The 19,309-nt window shown below is 40.1% G+C and overlaps 1 protein-coding gene across 3 annotated transcripts in view; it reads left to right on the top strand.

The window, feature by feature from the left end:
- The window catches only part of ATP2A2 (ATPase sarcoplasmic/endoplasmic reticulum Ca2+ transporting 2), a 43,746-nt gene that overhangs the window by 11,649 nt on the left and 12,788 nt on the right, over nt 1-19,309 (top strand). For all 3 annotated transcript variants that reach the window (XR_008434123.1, XM_053959943.1, XM_053959942.1), the window contains exons 5-9: nt 337-475; nt 10,878-10,958; nt 12,378-12,463; nt 13,497-13,961; nt 16,286-16,374. Coding sequence is in view for 2 of the 3 variants with exons in the window: in XM_053959943.1 (XP_053815918.1) it covers nt 337-475; nt 10,878-10,958; nt 12,378-12,463; nt 13,497-13,961; nt 16,286-16,374 (860 nt within the window). In the remaining variant the exon portion in view is untranslated. The remainder of the gene's footprint in view (nt 1-336; nt 476-10,877; nt 10,959-12,377; nt 12,464-13,496; nt 13,962-16,285; nt 16,375-19,309) is intronic.

The raw sequence follows: 19,309 nt of genomic DNA, 5'->3' as shown, positions 1-19,309 counted from the left end.
TAGTGCTTTTTTTAATGTCAAAAAAACATCCATATGTGACATGGAACTCTTTGTGTGGCCTCCCTGCAACAACACAGCGGATATTCCTGATGGAAAATGCTGCAGCATTGAAATAAACAATTTCTGTGTTCTGAAGGCCCACAAACACCTGAATTACACTCTAATGATTTCCAGTCAGCAACCCCCTAAGGGGAGGGGACACAAAATGTTCTGTATGAAGAAATATAGCTGAGCTGAGTTGGTAGCATTCATATGATAATGCTTTTGGATAATTGGATCTGACAGGCTTATTTTCCTTGAAGGCTTTCAAAATTACATATTTTTGCTGTCTTTTAGGAAAGAAATGCTGAAAATGCTATTGAAGCGCTTAAAGAATATGAACCAGAGATGGGCAAAGTGTATCGACAGGACCGAAAAAGTGTCCAGAGGATTAAAGCAAGAGACATTGTCCCAGGTGATATCGTCGAAGTGGCAGGTAAGACCCACTTTTGTGGTGCATACAGGTATTAGCATGTTAATGTAAAATTGTTGTGGGGCTTTGTCTTAGTGATTTGAGGCCCTGGGGGGAGTTTTCAAACACTCCTAAGTATATGCTTCACTTAAGAACCATCTTGCTCCTGTTCATCTGTAATTACCTTAAATGTGCAGTTGTATGGAGGGGATTGTTCTTCCAATTGCCACTTAGTTTAATTGGTAGGTCTGAAAGTTAAGGCATCTTAATTGGAGTTGTGGTTTTAACACTTGTCACAAGTTTAGAATTTTGTTTTCTAGTGTCTGGTTTAAGAGTGTCTTAAAGCTTGTCTGCTTTTCTATCACGAAATAGATATTTCTTCCTGGTGTTAAAATGTCTGCAGTTTCCTTGGGTTTGGGAGCGCAGAGATTTTTTTTTTTTTTGTCACAGTCTGTTATTTCATCTGAATGTGTTTCTCCAGCTCTTAGACTTGTAGTAGCAGTGCCTTTGAACTTCTCTTCACAAATGTCTTCTGTCCTCTCAGCAAGTGTGACTGGCATGTGACTTCACTGTTTTCTCATCTTTCACAATTCTTTATTGCTCCTTCTGACAAATTGCTGTATAGAGCTCAGATACATGAGCTATGCAGAGTAGAGCTCCCTGTTTCTCCTGGGTAAGCTTTTGAAGTGCCAGTCTTAAAAGCCTGGACATTTTCCTAGAGCTTTGTAGTATCTTAGTTTTGCTCTAAAAGCTGTGTCTTTGTCTGGAAGGAGTGCAAAAATAGAAGGGTTATATACTTCCAGCTAAAACTCCATCATTTTGGTGCTAATGCCATAGTAATAAATTTTCTCTGAACTGGGCTTGCTGTTCCTTCCCAGATAAAACTAGGTGGCTCTTGCTGAGTGTCAGGAGTGTTACATGTTCAGATTTTGTAGGTCATTATCGACTGTTAACTGAGTGGTTTTTTCCTTTGGGAACAATGCAGGGTGTAGATCAAACTTACTTTGCACTCGTGTCACTTTGATTTTAGAGGTGGTAGCTGTCTCAAGAGGAGATAAATATATACCCTTAAACTTGACTATCCTCCTGTTTTAATTAGCAGGCAAAGAGAGTGTGCACTCAGAATGAAGTTGGTGCTGGCTGCCTGCCCAGCTTTCATTCCTTGAGAAACTTTTAACGTTGGCTGAGCCCTGTCTCAAGCCCCTGTTTTGTGCACAGGGTGGTTCAGCTACTAGTGATGATAGTGAAATGAAGGGTGCACTGTGATGCCTTGTCAGTAACTGTGCTCTGCCTCACTGCTCCTGCTCTGCATGGCCAGAGCTGTGTGCTCTGCAAGGGGGGTTGTTTCTGCTGTGTTTGACGTGTCCTTTTGAGGCAATCAGAACTGTATCAGTTACAGACTGCAGTAGATGGCTGGGCCAAATCCTTATCCTGTTTTTAAATGTCAGCAGTGGAATGGTGGTTTTGGAAGGAGTTTTCATCGTGGGAATACACTCGGGTTGTGCTTTTTGGTACTTTAAAGCAGAGTTGGTAGAATTGGGAGTTGATGACTGTGTGTTTTGCACTGGTTTGGGGTATCACTGAGGAGAAATGCTGGATTTTGGTGCTCTGGCATGTATACAGAGCACAGAACACTTTCTCCTTGATTCATTGCCATTTCAGAAGCAGTACAGATTGTGTTTTCATCTTCAAATTTAGCTTTGCCTTTATTCTGTATGAGAACACCTGGGGGATGTGTGGGCTTTTACTTACCTGCTGTATATTGTCAGTACCAATAAAATCAATTACTCCGTTTAAAAGGCCTGTGTCTGAGGGAGAAAAACAAACTGGGAATAACCAATGTGCCTGTAACACCAGGCTGCCTTTAACTAGCATAGTGTCCTCTTTATCATAGGTTTACTATTGCATTATTAAAATCTGCTTGTAGAACAATGATAGCCCAGCATGTGTAGATTTTTTTTTTTTAAGATAAGGACAAGCTTAAGCCAGTATGCTCATGTAGAAACCCAAAAAATATCCAAGTTTTATAACTGTCCTTTAAGATAGGTGGTCTGGCTTGTTGATGGATTGTAGAAGTTTTTCTGGGTAAAATATTCACTTAAATTTGTGGATCAAACAATACACTTAAATTGCCTTCACTTGAAGCTGCAGTTGATTGTAAGTCATGTGGATGTTTAATGGAGAAATCCTAGTTGTTCAGTGTAACACAGCTTCTGACACTGAAATAATAAATTCTTGTAGCTAGACAATGATGAGTTTTAATTGTAATCAAACTGAGAAAAGCCATAGAGCAAGTAGAGAAGAGCCAATAAATGCATCGTGTCCCAATTGGTGTCAAGACCTGGAGGTGAGAGAGACTCTGTGCATGCCTGTGCCTCAAGTGCAGCAGGACTGTGATGGCCTTTGACATGTTGTTTGCAAAAAGATGGCCATGTAGGGAAGTGACAGAGCCCTTCATGCTGGGATACATATCTGGCTCTGGAATTCCTGGCCAAGTGCCAACGACATTTGTGTGTCCAGGCAAATCTCTTTCAACCCTGTGGCATGAACAACCAGGTGATTGGTTTCTCCCCTGTGCTGATAACTAATAGTGAACAAATTTCTACAAGTCATCCCTTGCAAAATAGTTGCATTTAATGCTGTAACAGCTTTGCTAATTTGAAATAGCTGTGTGTGGGTCTCACACAGAGATTACTTCATTGTAGGAATTGTTAGGTTGCTATTGATACGTGCAGATATTAATATCTTAACTGCATGTTAAAGGATTTTCCTCCATGTTCACTTCAGCAGAGATGGTGGAAAAGGTACTGTACAATGAACAGGAGCTCTTAGGGATGTTTGGGTCACAGATTTGGGAAGTGTGCCTTAAATTTGCTTGCAGACCTGTGGTGGGCATGGCTCTCAGTGCTGTAGTGTGTGATGGTTACTAAGCTACAGAGTCTTTCTTAGAATTGATGAAGTGACAGACACCCAGATGCTGTCCTCACATGGCTTTTCAGTTTGCCTGCCTTTAAATGGATTATCATATTGTTGTAGAAGCTGGAGGTAATTGCAGGGTACATTCTAAATCTGTAACCAGGGGCTGTCTTAATAGATTAGATACACTTTGGTTTAGTTAAGTTTTTTGTTTGCTGGGTTAAAGTGACATTTTAAAGAGAAATTTAGCATAGCATGGCCCTGCTTCTTACAAGTTTTGTGTGAAGTTAGCCTGAATAATTGGGATAAACTGGTTGTAAATCATGTATTTTTTTTTAATAGAAGCACATTTGGGAGCAGATATGACCTTTGTTCACTTCCACTGTATTTTCCAGCATAAAATTTTCTGGAGCAGATACAGTGTATCTGAGTTTCTGTAATTTAATAAATTAAAGTTCAATAGTTGCAGTCAGTAAACGACCAAAGTGCAGCCACAGTAGTTCCTCTTTTTCCTGAATTTCTGAAGGATGGTTCTTGTCATCTGTTACTGTATCTGTAAGTACTCAACATGTTAAAAATATACACAGAGTTGCCAGAAGCTGTTGCTTATTAAATTAGTGTATATTCCAGATTGCTTAGTTTTATACCTGGCACAGAGTAGGCAAGAACTGCTTTGAGGCTTTTTATTCCAACTGCAGAGCACTTCAAGACTCTTGGGTGCCTTATTATAAAGATTAATTTTGGGATGAAGAAGGTCAGGGAGGAAGATTTTTGATGTGAATTATGTCACTCCCATGTGGTTGTGAAGAGCTCCAGATTCTACCTGGTGGCACAACTAAAAACATGGATGTTGCAGGTCTTATTCCAAAACACCTGGGTCCTTGTGCCTGTGTTACTTTTGTAACAACTAGGATTGATGTTCAGACTTAGTGCTAGAGATGCAGGTTTATTTTTTCTGGGAAAATATTGAGATTGGAAAAGATAAGGAAAAGGATGGAGGAAGGCTTAAGCCCAGAACAGAGAACTTCTGGAGGCTGTCCTGAAGCAAACTGCTGAGAGCTTCTCTTGGTGGGGAAAAAGAATTTACTGCAAATGTTTCCTTACCAGGTGCAAACTGTTGGATCTGGGTTTTAAAGCACATATTTTGCTTTTTTTTTTCCTGAAGTACTACTTTTGAACCAGAAAAGAGAGGAAAGTAAGGTCAGTGGTTAATAATAAATACATGCACGAGTAGTGCATAAATCTGTGAGCTTCAATGAACATTTTGGCCAGCACATCAGAGGCAGCTTGGGGATAACCAGACACAGTCCAAACTCCATTGCATACTTCACCGAGTCTGGAGTTATGTGAGGTTCAGCTCAGGGCATGGCCTAAAATTGTGTCACTTTTAACACACATTGGAAATACTGCAAAACACATTTCCAATGTTTACCCCAATTCTTGTAGCATTTCCCTTCAGAATTACCAAACTGTTTGGTAAAAATAGCAAAACTAATTCTGGTTTAGTTGCTTGAAAATTGAGAACATACCTGATATTCTGTACTCTGACAGAGCTGGTGCTGAGTGGGTTTTATTTTAAGGACAAATAGTACTGAACAAAAAGCTTGGACATCAAGGTAATGTTCAGTTGATACTGTATTACCCTGGCAAAGGAAGATCTTTTTTTGGTTTTGTTTTTTGTTTCTTTGGGTTTTTTTTTTTTTTGGTTTTTTTTTTGTTTTTGTTTTTTTTTTTTTTTAGGCTAAAGAAAATTTGCACTTGAAACTTCGCTGCGCTTCCAGAATTCTGACTTTTGGTTCTTCTCTTACCCAAATGCAGCATAACTTGGAAACAGGACTTCAGCTTTGGTGTGCAGAAGTTGTTGTTCTTTACCTGACCTGGCTTAAGTTGAAGCTTAACTTACCAGTGTGTTCTTTCTGCTATTAGATATTTTTGTAGGCTGATCACAAGAGTTTTCCATCTAGTAGGCAGTGGTATAAATAGATCCACTAATTAAAAGCTAAAACTAGACAAATGTGGTTTAGAAATGAGTGCAGACTTAGAAGCAGGGTCCCTGTCCATCAGCACATCTATCTAATGTTCTGGTGCTCTCTTCAGAGAGAACGACAAGTCTGTTTTTAGAGAATGAAAAGAAACAAGTTTAAGAAAAATTCGAGTCTTATGTACTGTTTAACACAGTAGCTCCATTTCTCTCAACTCTCAGTTTTGACCTGGAAATACTTTGCTCCCAGAAAGCAAAGCTTTTTCTGTCCTTTTGGCTTTCCTTTATAAGAAAACAACATATATGTGTTGTTTAAGTATTTTTTAACCTCTACCTTGAACAGTTCCTGGGTTAGGATACTCACACCTTGCATACAGTAACCTCTGGAGATATTTTCTATCTGCCCAGAATGCAGAAGGTGGATGATAGAGGCTGTTTCATGCACATTGTCTAGTGCAAAGAATGAATTTAAATGTATTGTTCTGTCGCCTTGTTAGTGAAAGCAAGTGCTGTTTTACTGCTATGGTTACAACTCTTGGACCTTTGCTGGTGTAATCTGTCTCAATGGAAAATAAATTTTACCTTCCTGGTTTGGAGTGGAAACTCAGACTTAAAATTTGGTTCATAATCTCTCTTCTAATTTTGGCACTTCGACATTCTTGGCCATGTATGAAAGCTTAGTTGGACTCAGTTATGTTCCTGTTTTGTAGAGCTTCTGATTTTTGGTACCATTTTATTATGCCCTGTTCAGGAAGTGTTAAATACTTAAAACCTGTTACTACAGGAGAAAAATTCTGTTTCTGATGGTCTAAGGAAATCAAGGACAACAGGAAGATGAGATTGTGTACAAGGAGGGAAGAGGAGCTAAGCTGAGCTTGTGTTAAGGAAATTTAATACAAAAACCAGTTCTGCTGGAGCAGCTCTACCTCTAAATAAAAGGAAACCATTCTGTTCAGGTGTGAGGTTTAAATATTACTGTCCCCAGCAATACTCAATTCAACACTCAGAAAATCCTCAGTTTTGTATAGCATCCCTTATGTGTTATTTTAAATCTATTAGTTTCAATTCTTAACATTTGGTGGGTTTTGGCGATTGGTTTGGGGATGCTTTTACTCAGTTTCAGGAACTGTGTTCAAAAACTGTTCAACTATAGAATAATTGGAGCTGTCCTGATAATCTTTATTACAAAAGTCCAGTTCCAACCCCCAACGTGCTGATAGCAGATCCAGGGTGACACTGACTTTGGTTAATGATAAACATAAATAAAGTGTGAGGTACATGTTCTATATGAACAACTCCTCTGATATCTACAGGAAGAATTACTTTGATTTGCTGTGATCACAAAAAGGGACTTGCTGCAAACAGATCACTTTCTTTGCTTAGAAGAGGAATTGTTCTTGTAACACATTAACATAAAAAAGAAGCAAAACTTTTTATAATGTACCTGCCTGTAAACCCGAGCAAGTTTCCAGGGGTGTGAGGGGCCAGAGTTAACAGAGCTGATATTGGTGTTCAAAGTACACATTTCAAGCCTCGGTTTTGTTCTGAGGACTGTTCTATGGCATACTGGCTTTTGGGGTACAGTTAATTGCTTCCTGAGCCCACTGCCACCAGCAGTTTTGATTAGAAAATCTGGAATATGGATCTCCATAGACTATATTGAGATATGGTCTAATAATTTGAGTCTTGAAAGAGGAGTATGGTCCTGTTGTAGTCTAAGGTTCTTTGTTAGTACCCAGAAGTAACTAAAAATACAAGGGACTGAAATCGACTCAGCTTTAACAGTTATTTTCCCTCCACCTTCATTGTTCATAGAATATGTGTCCCATCAATTCTGCCCATCTTCCTGGGCTCTTAAAGCACTGACTGCCATAGCCTGCAAAATCAATATTGTATTTTAGCTGTAGAGGTCTCCCAGGGAGTGTCTCAAACCATTGTCTGACAGAATTCTGAAATGAAGTATTTAATTTTATTGCTATGCTGGAAACTGGTAAAGTATTGAAAGGGATATCAGTGCTAAAATGAAACACCCAGGTAATGAGCTGATCATTTCACTGTAGGACTTGGTCAACGCCAAGGATAAAATTGGGACTCTGGTTGCTTAATAATACATTCTGTACTTGAAGTCAGTTTGGGACAAGTCTGTGGAGAGGCAGGGTTGGACTGTGTAAAAATCAGATATCTGTCAGTGATTGTCCATATAGAGGGAACTTGACCCATAACTGCCACAGCACTGGGAGCAGGAAGGTAAGGGTTGGGAGCTTGAGAAGAAAGCCTGAGTGTTGGGTGTAGTCAGTGGGAATTTTGAAAGGTAGCATTGCTGGTTAGATGGCTGAAGAACGCAGTATTTGAAAGTACTAAATTATCCCTGTTTACAGTGAAAAAGCAACTGACATAAACTTTAAATTCATATTGCAACAAAATACTGCTCCAGTTTCTACCAAGGAGTAGAAATTGTAAATTGTCTGTTTCAGTGTAGACTCATACACAGTTAAATAAAATGGATATTTATCTTTCTTAACCCCCTGTCACGACCAGGTTGTTCTTACACAGGCTCATTTATTGTGTGCTGAAGCTCAGCATTAAAATTCTAAAATTCTGTGTGTGAATAAAAGGATTCTGTGGGTGAAGCTGTAATGGTTCAAACCAAACCCTTCTCACTCCTCCAGACAGCAGTCAGTGCTGTAGCTGGTGGGGCTGGTTTAATCAGTAGTTATGTATTTGGCCACATTATGTTTCAGAGCATGTACCTGGGCAGTTTTGAAAACAGCTTATTTTATTTCTTCAGAGCTGTTGTGGAGATCAAGGGACTATTTAGGATTAAAAAGTTGGGTTGAAATAATCGATGAAAATATTTCTGCAACTGACTTTTTATTTTAGATGTCAGACTATGGAATTATATCGTTTACTGTAGCAGCTCTGTGCTGAGCAGCACAAACACATAATCACTTTCTCATTTCTTTCAAGCCTTGGGTATTACTTCCATTGGTTCTGTGGACTGAATTATATGAATTTTAAAAAGCCTCCCAAAAAACAACAACCTCCCATTCTTTTTCCTGTTTTAAAGCCTTCTCTTTGTAGATGAGATCTGTAGTACACTGCTCACTGAATATTTCCTGTGGTTCCTCTCTGTCATAGGATAGCTTCCTATTCCTTTTCAGTTGTGCTCTTGAAAGTATATTCAAGACTATAAATGACTTAGTCTCATAGTAGTTGTTATTTTGCAAAGAGTTGTTTAAAATGTCTCTGTAACTGACCCTGACATACAGCTTTCCTGCCTATTGGAAATGCCTTGAATATTTTACTACAGCCTTCCCAGTCAGAGAGGGTGAGTGAATAATGAGTCTTATCTTAAATCGTTGAGATAAATTTATGAAGCTGCACTGTCATAATAAATTTAACACTTCAGTTCTGGTGATTCAGGCAATTGATAACAACAGTAGTAGTTTTCGTGGAAATACTGATGTTAATATCGACAGTCTGTTAGAGGGGTCTCTCCAAGTATTTTAAATCTTGTGAATATTAAGTTTGAACAACTTGGAGAAGTTCAGAAGTAGGTTAGAAAATCACTTGTGAACTTTGCTGTATGTTCTGTCCAGTTTCTTGAAAGTTTTAAGATTGTTTTTTTTAACAGCTTCATTTTTGTGTTGTGCATCTCCAGCGATGTTGCCAGACGTGGTGGCTGTGGGCTGCCTGCAGTTCTGCAGTGCTCTGAAGATGTTTGTGCAGGTTGCCAGACCTCTCAGCACATTACTCTGAGGGCTTGGCCTGTCCAGCCATATCTGCAAAGCAGCTGCTACTGTGTGTCTGCAAATAACCCTCCTCAGGACACCAGGAGAGCAATTGAATAGTTTTGCCTTTTTTGGGCTAGGTCACCATTTGTCTAAGGCTATTTTCTCTTGCTGTTCAAGGGCATTGTGGCTTAAATTAGTATTCGCATGGTATAATGACAGATTTGTGGCTGCATTTTTGTCCCTTCATATACAGATGCTCACAAAAACACACATCTAACTCTACAGGCAAAACTATACAATCTTTTGCTGGTTTTAGTGGTTGGAGTTACTCTGAATTTACAGGAAGTCACATGGTGCAAGTTTTCCTAACGTTTGAAGTAGCACTTCATTCTCCTCTTCAGGGTTTTGTTCCACAGTTTTCCACTCCAGGGTGTGAGGGGTTGGATGAGCCAAGGCTGTGTCACCACTGTAGAGCTTTTCATGATATTATTTCTTAATGTGCATTATTGCTGCTGATTGCATAAGCAGTTCCTGCAGGAATTGCAGCTTATTTTAATTTCACTGCGGGGACACAGATTCCACCTACTGAAAGGATCTGTTGTCTTTAGTTAGTTATTCTCCCTTCTTTATTTCTTTGCATTATTTTATAATAATATAGCTGACACTCGAATGCTTGTGGTGTTAAATTACATTAGAAGTGTTCAATCATGTGTTAATTAGGAATATTGACATGCAGAATGTAGAACCCCTCCATGTGAATCAGAAATGTGCCTCATTAATATGCTTTAGCAAGTTAATTTGCATGAAACCATTTATTTGCAGTAGGCACAAAATGGTAGAGCTTTAGTTTTTTTCCTTAAAAACTAAGAAGAGCTGGGTAAGAGGAAGTAGGAAGGGAGAAGACAATGTTGAGATGTTAGGGATGCTGGAGCTCAAGTGACAACTGGATTTATCTGCCATTTTTAGGAGTGTGGTGTTAACTTTTATCATCTGCTGTCTCGGTGTCTCAAGCACTTGTTAATGGATGTTTTGTTGTTTGTGGGGTTTTTTTTTTTTCTTCAGTATTCTCTTTTGCAAAGTAGAAATGTGCATGACAAGATAAACACGACAGAGATCTGTGAAAATTGTAACTGGGATATGGATTGTGGTTATTTAATAGAGCAGCATTACAGGAAAATAAAGCTACTGTGTGATCTGAGGTTAACTTCCAACTCTAAAACATCTGGCAGAATTCAAAGTGTAGCATTACAAGAGCATATTTGCAGAAGCACGTTATTCTCACAATTGGTGCCAAAGAAAAGGAAAATACAACTTCTTTTAGTTTTCTAAATAAATAGATGTGGCTGATGTGATCTTTGGAGAGCAGAGGACTCACTTTGGGCATAGAGAAAACAGCTGAAAGACTCTGCAGGACCCGTTGTTCTGAAAAGGGAACTCGATTCACCTTAGCTACGGGTTTTGATTGTTTATAAATATGTCTTCTGAAATTGATACCTTGCTCTTGAGAATGTTTTCCCTTTGCTTTCAAGTGGCCATGTGGTTAGAAAAGCAATCCAGTGACTTATAGCTTCTTTCTTGGAGGTTAGGTAGGGGCAAGTCTAAATTGCCAAGGTGTGTTGGATACTCAGAAAATGGGAGTATTGCAAGTCACAAAAGCAGCAATAAGCTGCTGGTGATCTCAGTCATCTGTGCAGTTACTGGAAAGTCATTTTTCTGGCTGATGGAGGGAAGGGACACTTGGTCAGTCATCTCTCAAACAGCAAAATTCTGACTTTGTCTTGTCATTTCTTTGTAGTTGGAGACAAGGTTCCTGCTGATATAAGAATTACTTCTATCAAATCTACAACTCTAAGGGTAGACCAGTCAATTCTCACAGGTACAGTTTCTCTGACTTCTGTGTAATTATGTGCATAATTGAAAGTGCCTTTTCACCATTTATTTGCAATGATCCATTAGAAACAAGCCTGCAGCTATTGAAGTTCTCTGCATTCAAGTGCAGTAAATTTCAGATCTGGTAACTTGTAGAGTGGCTGAATGTGTTGCTTCATCATTGGCTTTGTTTTCCCTTTAGTGGGATGAACATTCTTACTGAGTCTTGTAATGCTTTTTTGCCCTTCCTCTTTCCCCAACAGACATAAGCAATCTGTGGGAAATTAATTTTTTTTTTTAAAAATGGATTTCTCTTCTAGTTCACGGAGTCTTCTAGGTTTGAACATCGTGTCACCACTCCAATATGAAAGTATGTAAATCTTACTAAATGTCTTCTGCAACAGGAGAGAACAACTTTTGCAATGCTGGCAGCTTTTAAGCTGCTGCCACTAAAGACTCAGTGCACTCAAGCCTTATTTGCTCAAATTCTATGCACACACATTCGTGTGTTTTCTGGTACCAGCCCTCAAATGCAGGAGCTATTTTTAGAGCCCTTTTCAGATTTGTTGAAAACAAAACAAAGTAGCAGCACTTCTGAATATAGGAAAAAAAAGCTGGGAATCAACCGAGCATGCTACAACAGTTTTCTTTCAACTGGAACATGGAGATCTGTCTGCCTGTTTTGGTAGCATAAATTATTGTTAACTAGCTCTGAATTTTAAAACAGTGAAGTATTCATAGGAAGCCTATTTTTCATCCTTGAATCAGTCTTGAAACAGGCTCCAGGGTTTCTCACTACAGATCCTGAATAGCACAAGACTGATCAAGCTTTACTTATGTTTAGCATAGGAAAATGGATGCACTCCATGCCTGTAAAGCTGCTGGAATAAGTAGAAATAGACCATCAGAATTCTGTAAAAAGTGACTATTCCTTGCCTTTATTTAAGTAACAGAATTCTTGTTTTAATGGAAGCCTTTGCCGTTTGCACCCAACTTGATGCTTAAGTCTCCTGTCAGGTAAAATAGGACTTAGGTCTGAGATGCTGCTCAACAAAATCCTTTTAAAGGGAGGAAGCTTTGGGTCCCTTGAGCTTACACAAAGTAGTGTAACTCAGTGACTGAAGCTGAGAGCACCACCTTGTGAAATCTGGTGTAGCAATGAACCTCTGCTTTTAAAGAAAAGGAGCCTTTCTATACCTGTGTGACATGCTTGTAGAAACTGATACAGAGTTTTTGCTAAAAGCCAGACATTTGGTTTTCTTGGCCAACTGAAATATTTTCTGTTTCACTTAAGCAATTAAATTAAGATCATTTGAGGAAAGAATTTTGACATCCTAAAAATTTCAGAGCCGAAGATTATAACTTTTTGATTCCCTCAGGACTCCAGATACAAAATCTCTTCTTAAGACTATCATCTTTATTTTAGGTGAATCTGTGTCTGTTATAAAGCACACAGACCCTGTGCCTGATCCTCGTGCTGTAAATCAAGACAAGAAGAACATGCTCTTTTCTGTAAGTAATTTACTTTGAGGTTTTCAAAACATTTATAAAATAACACTGAAGCTGATAAAAAATGTGCAAAACTTCAGGTCTTCCCCCAAAAGCTCCATGACTTTGCTATGTTCTCTGTATATATTTCTGTGTGTCTCCATACACGTTGAACTAAATTAACTTTTAATAAAAGCTGTCCTCAGGGGAAGATGCTGGATGAAACCAGTCTATATGAGGAAAATTATTTTTGTCCTTCACAAGGAAGTCTTGGAGGGTGGAGCGCACACACTTGTAGTGTTTCTGCAGTAATTTTTCTAAAGTAATAGTTCTTCAGTGTGATAAGAACCCACACAAATTGTGGTGGTGTGTAGCTAAAGTTGAGAACTGGCTTAATTTATGTATGGGATTGAAACAGTTTGTTCAAATTTATTTGAAGGAAGGATTAAATGTCTTTCAGATAAGAAAATAACTTTTTGCTGGCAGGGAGCTTAATTTTACTGTTCATTTCCATGTTAAATATGTTCACACAGGGAGCCCTAGAGAACACATCTATTACTCACAGCAAATAACATTAAATCTGACAAAATAGAGCCTGGATTAAAAAGAGAGGTGAAACACATTCAGTATTCCAGCTGAAATACTTACTGCTTGCTCAGCATCTGGGTTTGGCTGTGGTGCTTGTGAGAGATCAATACTGACTCGTTTTGAGCCTGTTCTGGGAGCAGAAATTCCACCCTGGAGTGTTCCCTTACAGACACAGGCAGTGTCATCCTCTTCCTCTTTACCCTTTTCCATATCCTGGCTGAAGCACAGTCTGAACTTGTAGGAGGTGGTTTGGTTCGAGGGGTTTTTGTGGTGTTTTTTTGGGGTTGTTTTTGTTTGTTTGTTTTGTGGGGTTTTTTGTGTGGTTTTTTTTTTTTTTTTTGTGTGATTTTTTTTTTTTTTGGTGGTGTTGTTGTTGTTTTTGTTACATTAAAGCCAAACAAAATAAACTCACCCACAGAACCTGTTTGTGTACTGACTCCAAGTTTTCCCTGCTCTTCCTTTACCTCAGGGCACAAACATTGCTGCTGGTAAGGCCATGGGGGTGGTTATTGCAACAGGGGTAAACACTGAAATCGGGAAAATCCGTGACGAGATGGTGGCGACCGAGCAGGAGAGAACCCCCCTGCAGCAGAAGCTGGACGAGTTTGGGGAGCAGCTGTCCAAAGTCATCTCCCTGATCTGCATTGCCGTGTGGATCATCAACATCGGCCACTTCAACGACCCCGTGCACGGCGGCTCCTGGATCCGCGGCGCCATCTACTACTTCAAAATCGCCGTGGCCCTGGCCGTGGCCGCCATCCCCGAGGGCCTGCCCGCTGTCATCACCACCTGCCTGGCGCTGGGCACACGCAGGATGGCCAAGAAGAACGCCATCGTGAGGAGCCTGCCCTCCGTGGAGACCCTGGGCTGCACCTCGGTGATCTGTTCCGACAAGACGGGGACGCTGACCACGAACCAGATGTCCGTGTGCAGGGTACGTCCCGCGGCTGCTCCCGCTGCTCCTGTTCTCCTCAGCCACTCTCAGGAGTCAGCACTGCTCTAATTCTCCTGATCCCGGCTCTTTTGGGTTCTCATATCATCAAAATCCTGCTCTTACTTTCCTGAGATAAGCCTCCACTTTGAATTCAGTTTTCCACTGTGTAGTTTTGAAGGCTTTTGTCTCTTCCCTTATTTAGTCATGGCCAAAAATAGCTGTACTCACACTCAGGGAGGAGAAGGCTGTTTGTAAGCAGCTTTCCATTGACTTGCCTGTGAGCCTTTCAGGTTACTGGCAATTCTTTGGTGTGATTTATGCCTTTTATTAGAAAGTTACACTGTAGAACGGGCTGTGTGTAAGTGTCAAACACTTGCCTCTTCAGTTGAGAAAGACAACAATGGTGGAGAAACTTGGTATAAGAAAAGGAGATCTACTGCAGTAACTTTGGTAGTCAAAGGTGTTTCCACTCCTGGGTGGTTCCACCTTTATTTGGTTATCTTACCTTCAGTGGCTTTGCTGGTCTGATGGGGATCACTGCAGTGTTTTCAGTGTGCAGCAATGACTAATCTGGCAGCCTGAGGTGCAGTTGACCCTGTCACCAGCATTGCCAGGGTCATCTTCAGTGTTGGTGTATTTTTAGGCAAGCATGAGTTCTGTGCCTCTCCTCCCTTCCCCCCAATACTCTGTCTAGTGTTGGCTAATTTGGGACTTTCATGGCTGGTCACTTAACATAATGCATGTTCAGTTGCCAGTTTGCCCTTCTGTGTAGGGATTTAATGGAGAAAACACTGAATTCTTCTGTTTAATAACTTTAGATGTTCAGTGGCACAGCAACTCCAGCATGGAATGTCCAGAGCCTCATTACGCTGGGTTAGAATTCCAAATGTGTGCACGTTGGGCTCTGCACACCAGTGGTGAAAGTTTGTAAGCCCTAAGCACTTTGTTCTCATGTGATTGATGGCTTTTTCTTCCTAATTGGTGGTTGACTTGTTCTACTTCCTTAAGTATCGTAGTATTTATACCTAAGAGACACAAAGCAGCTGCTCATCAGTATTCCAGAGGAGGTTACTTGCAGTAGAGTTGCATAACTGCCCTAGTCTTTGCAGGGATTTTTTCATCCTGCAGATGCCAAAAGCAGGAGGCTTCCCTGGTTAACTCATCATTTAAGTTGTGTTTATTTAAAAGCTCAAAATGCTCTGCTCCTTATTTAGAGGGCTAAACGTTTTAGATCTTGTCCAGCACAACTTGGTTCCTCGTTAACCTCTGGGGGCTGCAAAAGAACATGAATTGAAGTTTGCGAAAATGTAGCAAAAGTCTAATACCTGTAACAACGAGTTTATTTTATTGGGCTGTGTTTTGTGAACATGCTTGTCTAAAATGTAGGGCACACAGTGAGGGGAGAGGAGGGCATTGCTAAAATGTGATGTGACAAAAATGGCTTGTGCTAACCAGTGGATCAGAAGTTCCATTAGGATACACCATCAATTAGTGAGAAATTATCTTCTCTAGTGCTACTCCAACAAGCGGTGAGAGTAAGACAGCTTCAGGCACTGTGGTTTTTATCTCCATCCTCTCACATGTGATTCTGCCTGCAGCTCTCCTAGAAAGGAAACAAAGGAAAGACTGATTTGCAGATCTCTTAGACAACTGCATCCTTCAGATTGGTGTCTGAATTTGAAAGTATCATTTTCACCAGTGCTAGAAAAGCACTTGAATTGGCTGATTGGTTTAAGCTCCCAGTGTCCCATGTGGTAAAGTGACTTGTAACTGGAAGCCAGGACAGGAAACGCTTTCATTTAAGGCTGGTATTAGGAGAAAGTCTGGCTCTTGCTAAAACCTCACCTCTTAGATCTCAGCTTCTCTTATTTATAGATGCTTTTATTTTGATTTTGGGAGAAATTGTCAGCTGACAGTGTCCAGCTGAGCTGTGTTTGACTATTCCAAAGCAGAGAATTAATTCATGATTTGTGTTACATGAGAATTAATTCACAGGTGTGAAGTTTAGGAAGAGCTTGGCTCTAGTGAGGATTGTCAGGTGGTGTGTGAATGGGCTTCCCAGCTGAAGTGTACACAGTTCCCGTGGTTTTCAGCTCTGTTTTCCAAAGAGCTCTGTAGGCAGAAGAGCTGTTCCCTGTACTTTGTGCTTCAGTGTATGAAGCTGTTCAAACATAAGTGGGATCCAAGTGCACAGAATCAGGTCTTGTCTGGTTTGTTTATTCAGACTGAACTTGCCTCTTGTACCTGCTTGCCTAAGGCCTGTTTAAATCTCTTGCTTTAATTATTGTTCAAAGGTAGTAACACTTCTAACTCTCTAATTTCAGATGTTTATCCTGGACAGAGTAGAAGGAGACAGCTGCTCCCTGAATGAATTTACTGTAACTGGTTCAACGTATGCTCCCATGGGAGAAGTGTAAGTGTCCTGTTCAAGTTAAATATTTGTCTGTTCATGCGTTCACTATTACTTTAATCTAGAAAAGGGATACATGTAATATTCAATAGTGATAGTTAATAAGTGAAAGGGCAGCCAGTGAGAATGCACACTGAAGGGCTGGGAGGGGGAAGTAATAAACAGGAAAACAAAGATAAATTGTAGAAAAGTAAACCTTCATAAAACATAAAAAGTCTCCAGTATTGCACTGTTCCCTTGATAATCTAAAAATTAGTAAGGGGTAGAGAGGATTTCTTTTATTGAAATCTTCCTGGACTGAGAAAAGCTATCTAAGTGAGGTTTACATTTCTTATTCAAAAACTGGGTAAATCTGAAGAGGTGAGCATTTGCTAATCTGTGAGCTCAGTGTTTCCAATTTCCCTGCCTCAGAGAATGGGGAAGTTGTTTTTTCTGAGGCATCTTCTGAATGTGTTGGAGTTACTTCTTGAATTGACTGTAAATTCCTGTCCCTGGCCCTCAGTAGTTTATTGGTGCATCTCTACTTGAGCTGGTGTGTGTTTGTCCCAGCCCTTGCTATTTGAGCTGCTGTTAAACCCAGTCCTTTAGGAAAGGAATGAGGTTTGGTTTACTTTATCAGCTGCAAGTCTCTACTAGTGAGGTAAGTGGTTCATCCTGAAGACTTCAGAAATTTTTAGGACTCTGCTTCTTGAAGAAAAGCCTCTTTTTACTGGGTTGTTACAGCTCCTTTTACTTGATCAGTCCTCCATGTGTTTTATAACCTTATCAATTCAGTTTTACTTGCAGAATAGAACTCTGCTGTGGATGATGTAGAATTTAATTTCAGTTATTGTAAGCATCTCAGCCTTGTGCAGTTTCACTCGTGTGCCTCTGACTCCTCCAATCTTGCCCATCTCAATAATGATTATCTCTGTTTAATTTCCATGGCAGTTAAGACCCTGGTGTTCCCAGCAGCTGGAAATCTTAATTCCCCAGTTCTTTTTTGTTTCAAAGCTAATTGCTGTCAAAAGCTTATGCTTTCATTTCAGGAGGCAGCATTTGCTTAGACAAGGTGACTCCAGACCTTGCAAAACTCCCAGCTATTGCACTTTAGCTGGGCTTACAAGAGCTCCAGATAAACAAAATAATAAAATAGAGTGTGGTGACAGATGTGGGGGATAATGAGACCGACAGCAATGTTTGTTAATGTGCTGTTTTCACTTACTGAAGTTGAGGGAATGTGAACAAGTGTGTTAAACTCACTGCATTCAGGGACACAAAGGATTCTGAGAGAGGGAAATTGCCTCAGAAAGGCTCTTATTGGAGCAAAGGGAAACTCAGCTCCACTCCAACCCGTAGGGCTGGTTTATTTCTGCATTTATGGACAGCTTTTAAAGCCGTGGCTTTGGAGGAATTTTAAGTAAGGTGACTGACTTCACCTTGGATTGCAAACTGTCACTGAAAATGGAGTTGGGGGGGGTTTAAGAGGCAATTAATCCATTGCACTGCCCCAGAACAGGACCTGCTCCAGATAAGAAGCATTTCTGCTAGGTCTTACTTGGTACTGTTGTCTTCCACAGCCTATTCAGTTTCATAACCATTAAGTGTTCTTGCACTAAATCAGTAATTTTTCACTTAGTGTTAAAATATGATATCAAGCTCTCCCCTAAGATTCATTCAGAATATAAAATCACAATTATTTCTTATAAAAACCTCCCAAATTTCATATCAATTTGTTTTCCAGGGATATTGGGAGATTGTCAAAAGTATGGAGTAGTTTTGCCATGTCTCAGCACACTCAGTCTTACTGCAAACTGAGAGCACAAACCCAATAATAATTAAGAACTGCAGCAAAAGCTGGCAGATTGTACCTGACCTTCAAATGAGTTCATCTTGAAAAACCTGAAGCTGTAAGGAAAAAAAATTCCTTTATCCAGAATTGATCCCAGCACCTTAGGCTCTGCATTTGTTCTTCAGAAACTGTTGATAAGGAACACAAAAACAAGGGCTATAAAAAACAAAACCTGGTATGACAAGTTATGAATATTCCAATATGCTGCTGTTCTTTGAGTTCAGAACAGGTGAAAACAGGAAGTTTTGGGTGGGATGGATGAGGTGACAGCCTGAGAGCTGGACTTCAAAGCCACAGCTTATGGCTGTAGGATTATATGCCAAATGCAACATTAAAAACATACTTGTTTCCTTAAGATTCATTTTGTTCTCGTGCTGTGTTACACAACACTGGAATTTGTTTGCAGTACCACAACTGAACAAAAGCTTACATAATGGGACATGTCATCGTCTGTGTTGTGAATTCTTAGAGTAATGATCCACATCTTTCCACCATCAGACCTTTTTCTCCCCTCCTTCAGAGCTTTAATAAAAGATATTCTATATTAGCTCAGCCTTGGTCATTTTGCTAGGGGAAAATAACAGTATTGAGCACTGTCTTGGTTCTTTTGTGCTTGCTGTAGAAGTCTGGGGATGTTCCAGAAAAGGAATCAATTCACTGTTTCCAAGTGTGAAAGCAGAGAAGTTGCTTCTTAGTTGGGATGTCAGAATGGTGCTTTACTTCAGGAAAATGTACCTTCCCTCTCTCTGAAGCCTCGACATACTGGTTATTAAGTGTGCTTCACTACTAGAAAAGAGCACTTTTTTTCTTGTGGAGGTAGTCTTGTGAAATGACTTCACTTTTCATGGCTTGAGGATGCTGACATATAATACAAATCAATTGTTAGGAAATTAAAGAGGAAAATCTGCTTTAATGCCTGCCCAGTGCATGCACTTCATGCATTGCAGTAAAGCTGCAGAATATGCAGCAGCAAGGAAGCTGAACTCCTCAGGTGTCCAGCAATATTCCTCTCCTGCTTGGACCTCCCCTCCAAGCCCTGCAAAAACAGGGGCTCAAACAGTGCCTTCTGTGCTCATCACTGAGCCCTTCTCCAGGCTGCTGTGTGAC

Source organism: Vidua chalybeata, chromosome 18, assembly GCF_026979565.1.
Source record: "Vidua chalybeata isolate OUT-0048 chromosome 18, bVidCha1 merged haplotype, whole genome shotgun sequence".
NCBI classification, from domain to species: Eukaryota; Metazoa; Chordata; class Aves; order Passeriformes; family Viduidae; genus Vidua; species Vidua chalybeata.
The sequence above is the reverse complement of the archived record's forward strand: the minus strand, read 5'-3'. Positions and strand labels throughout refer to the sequence as shown.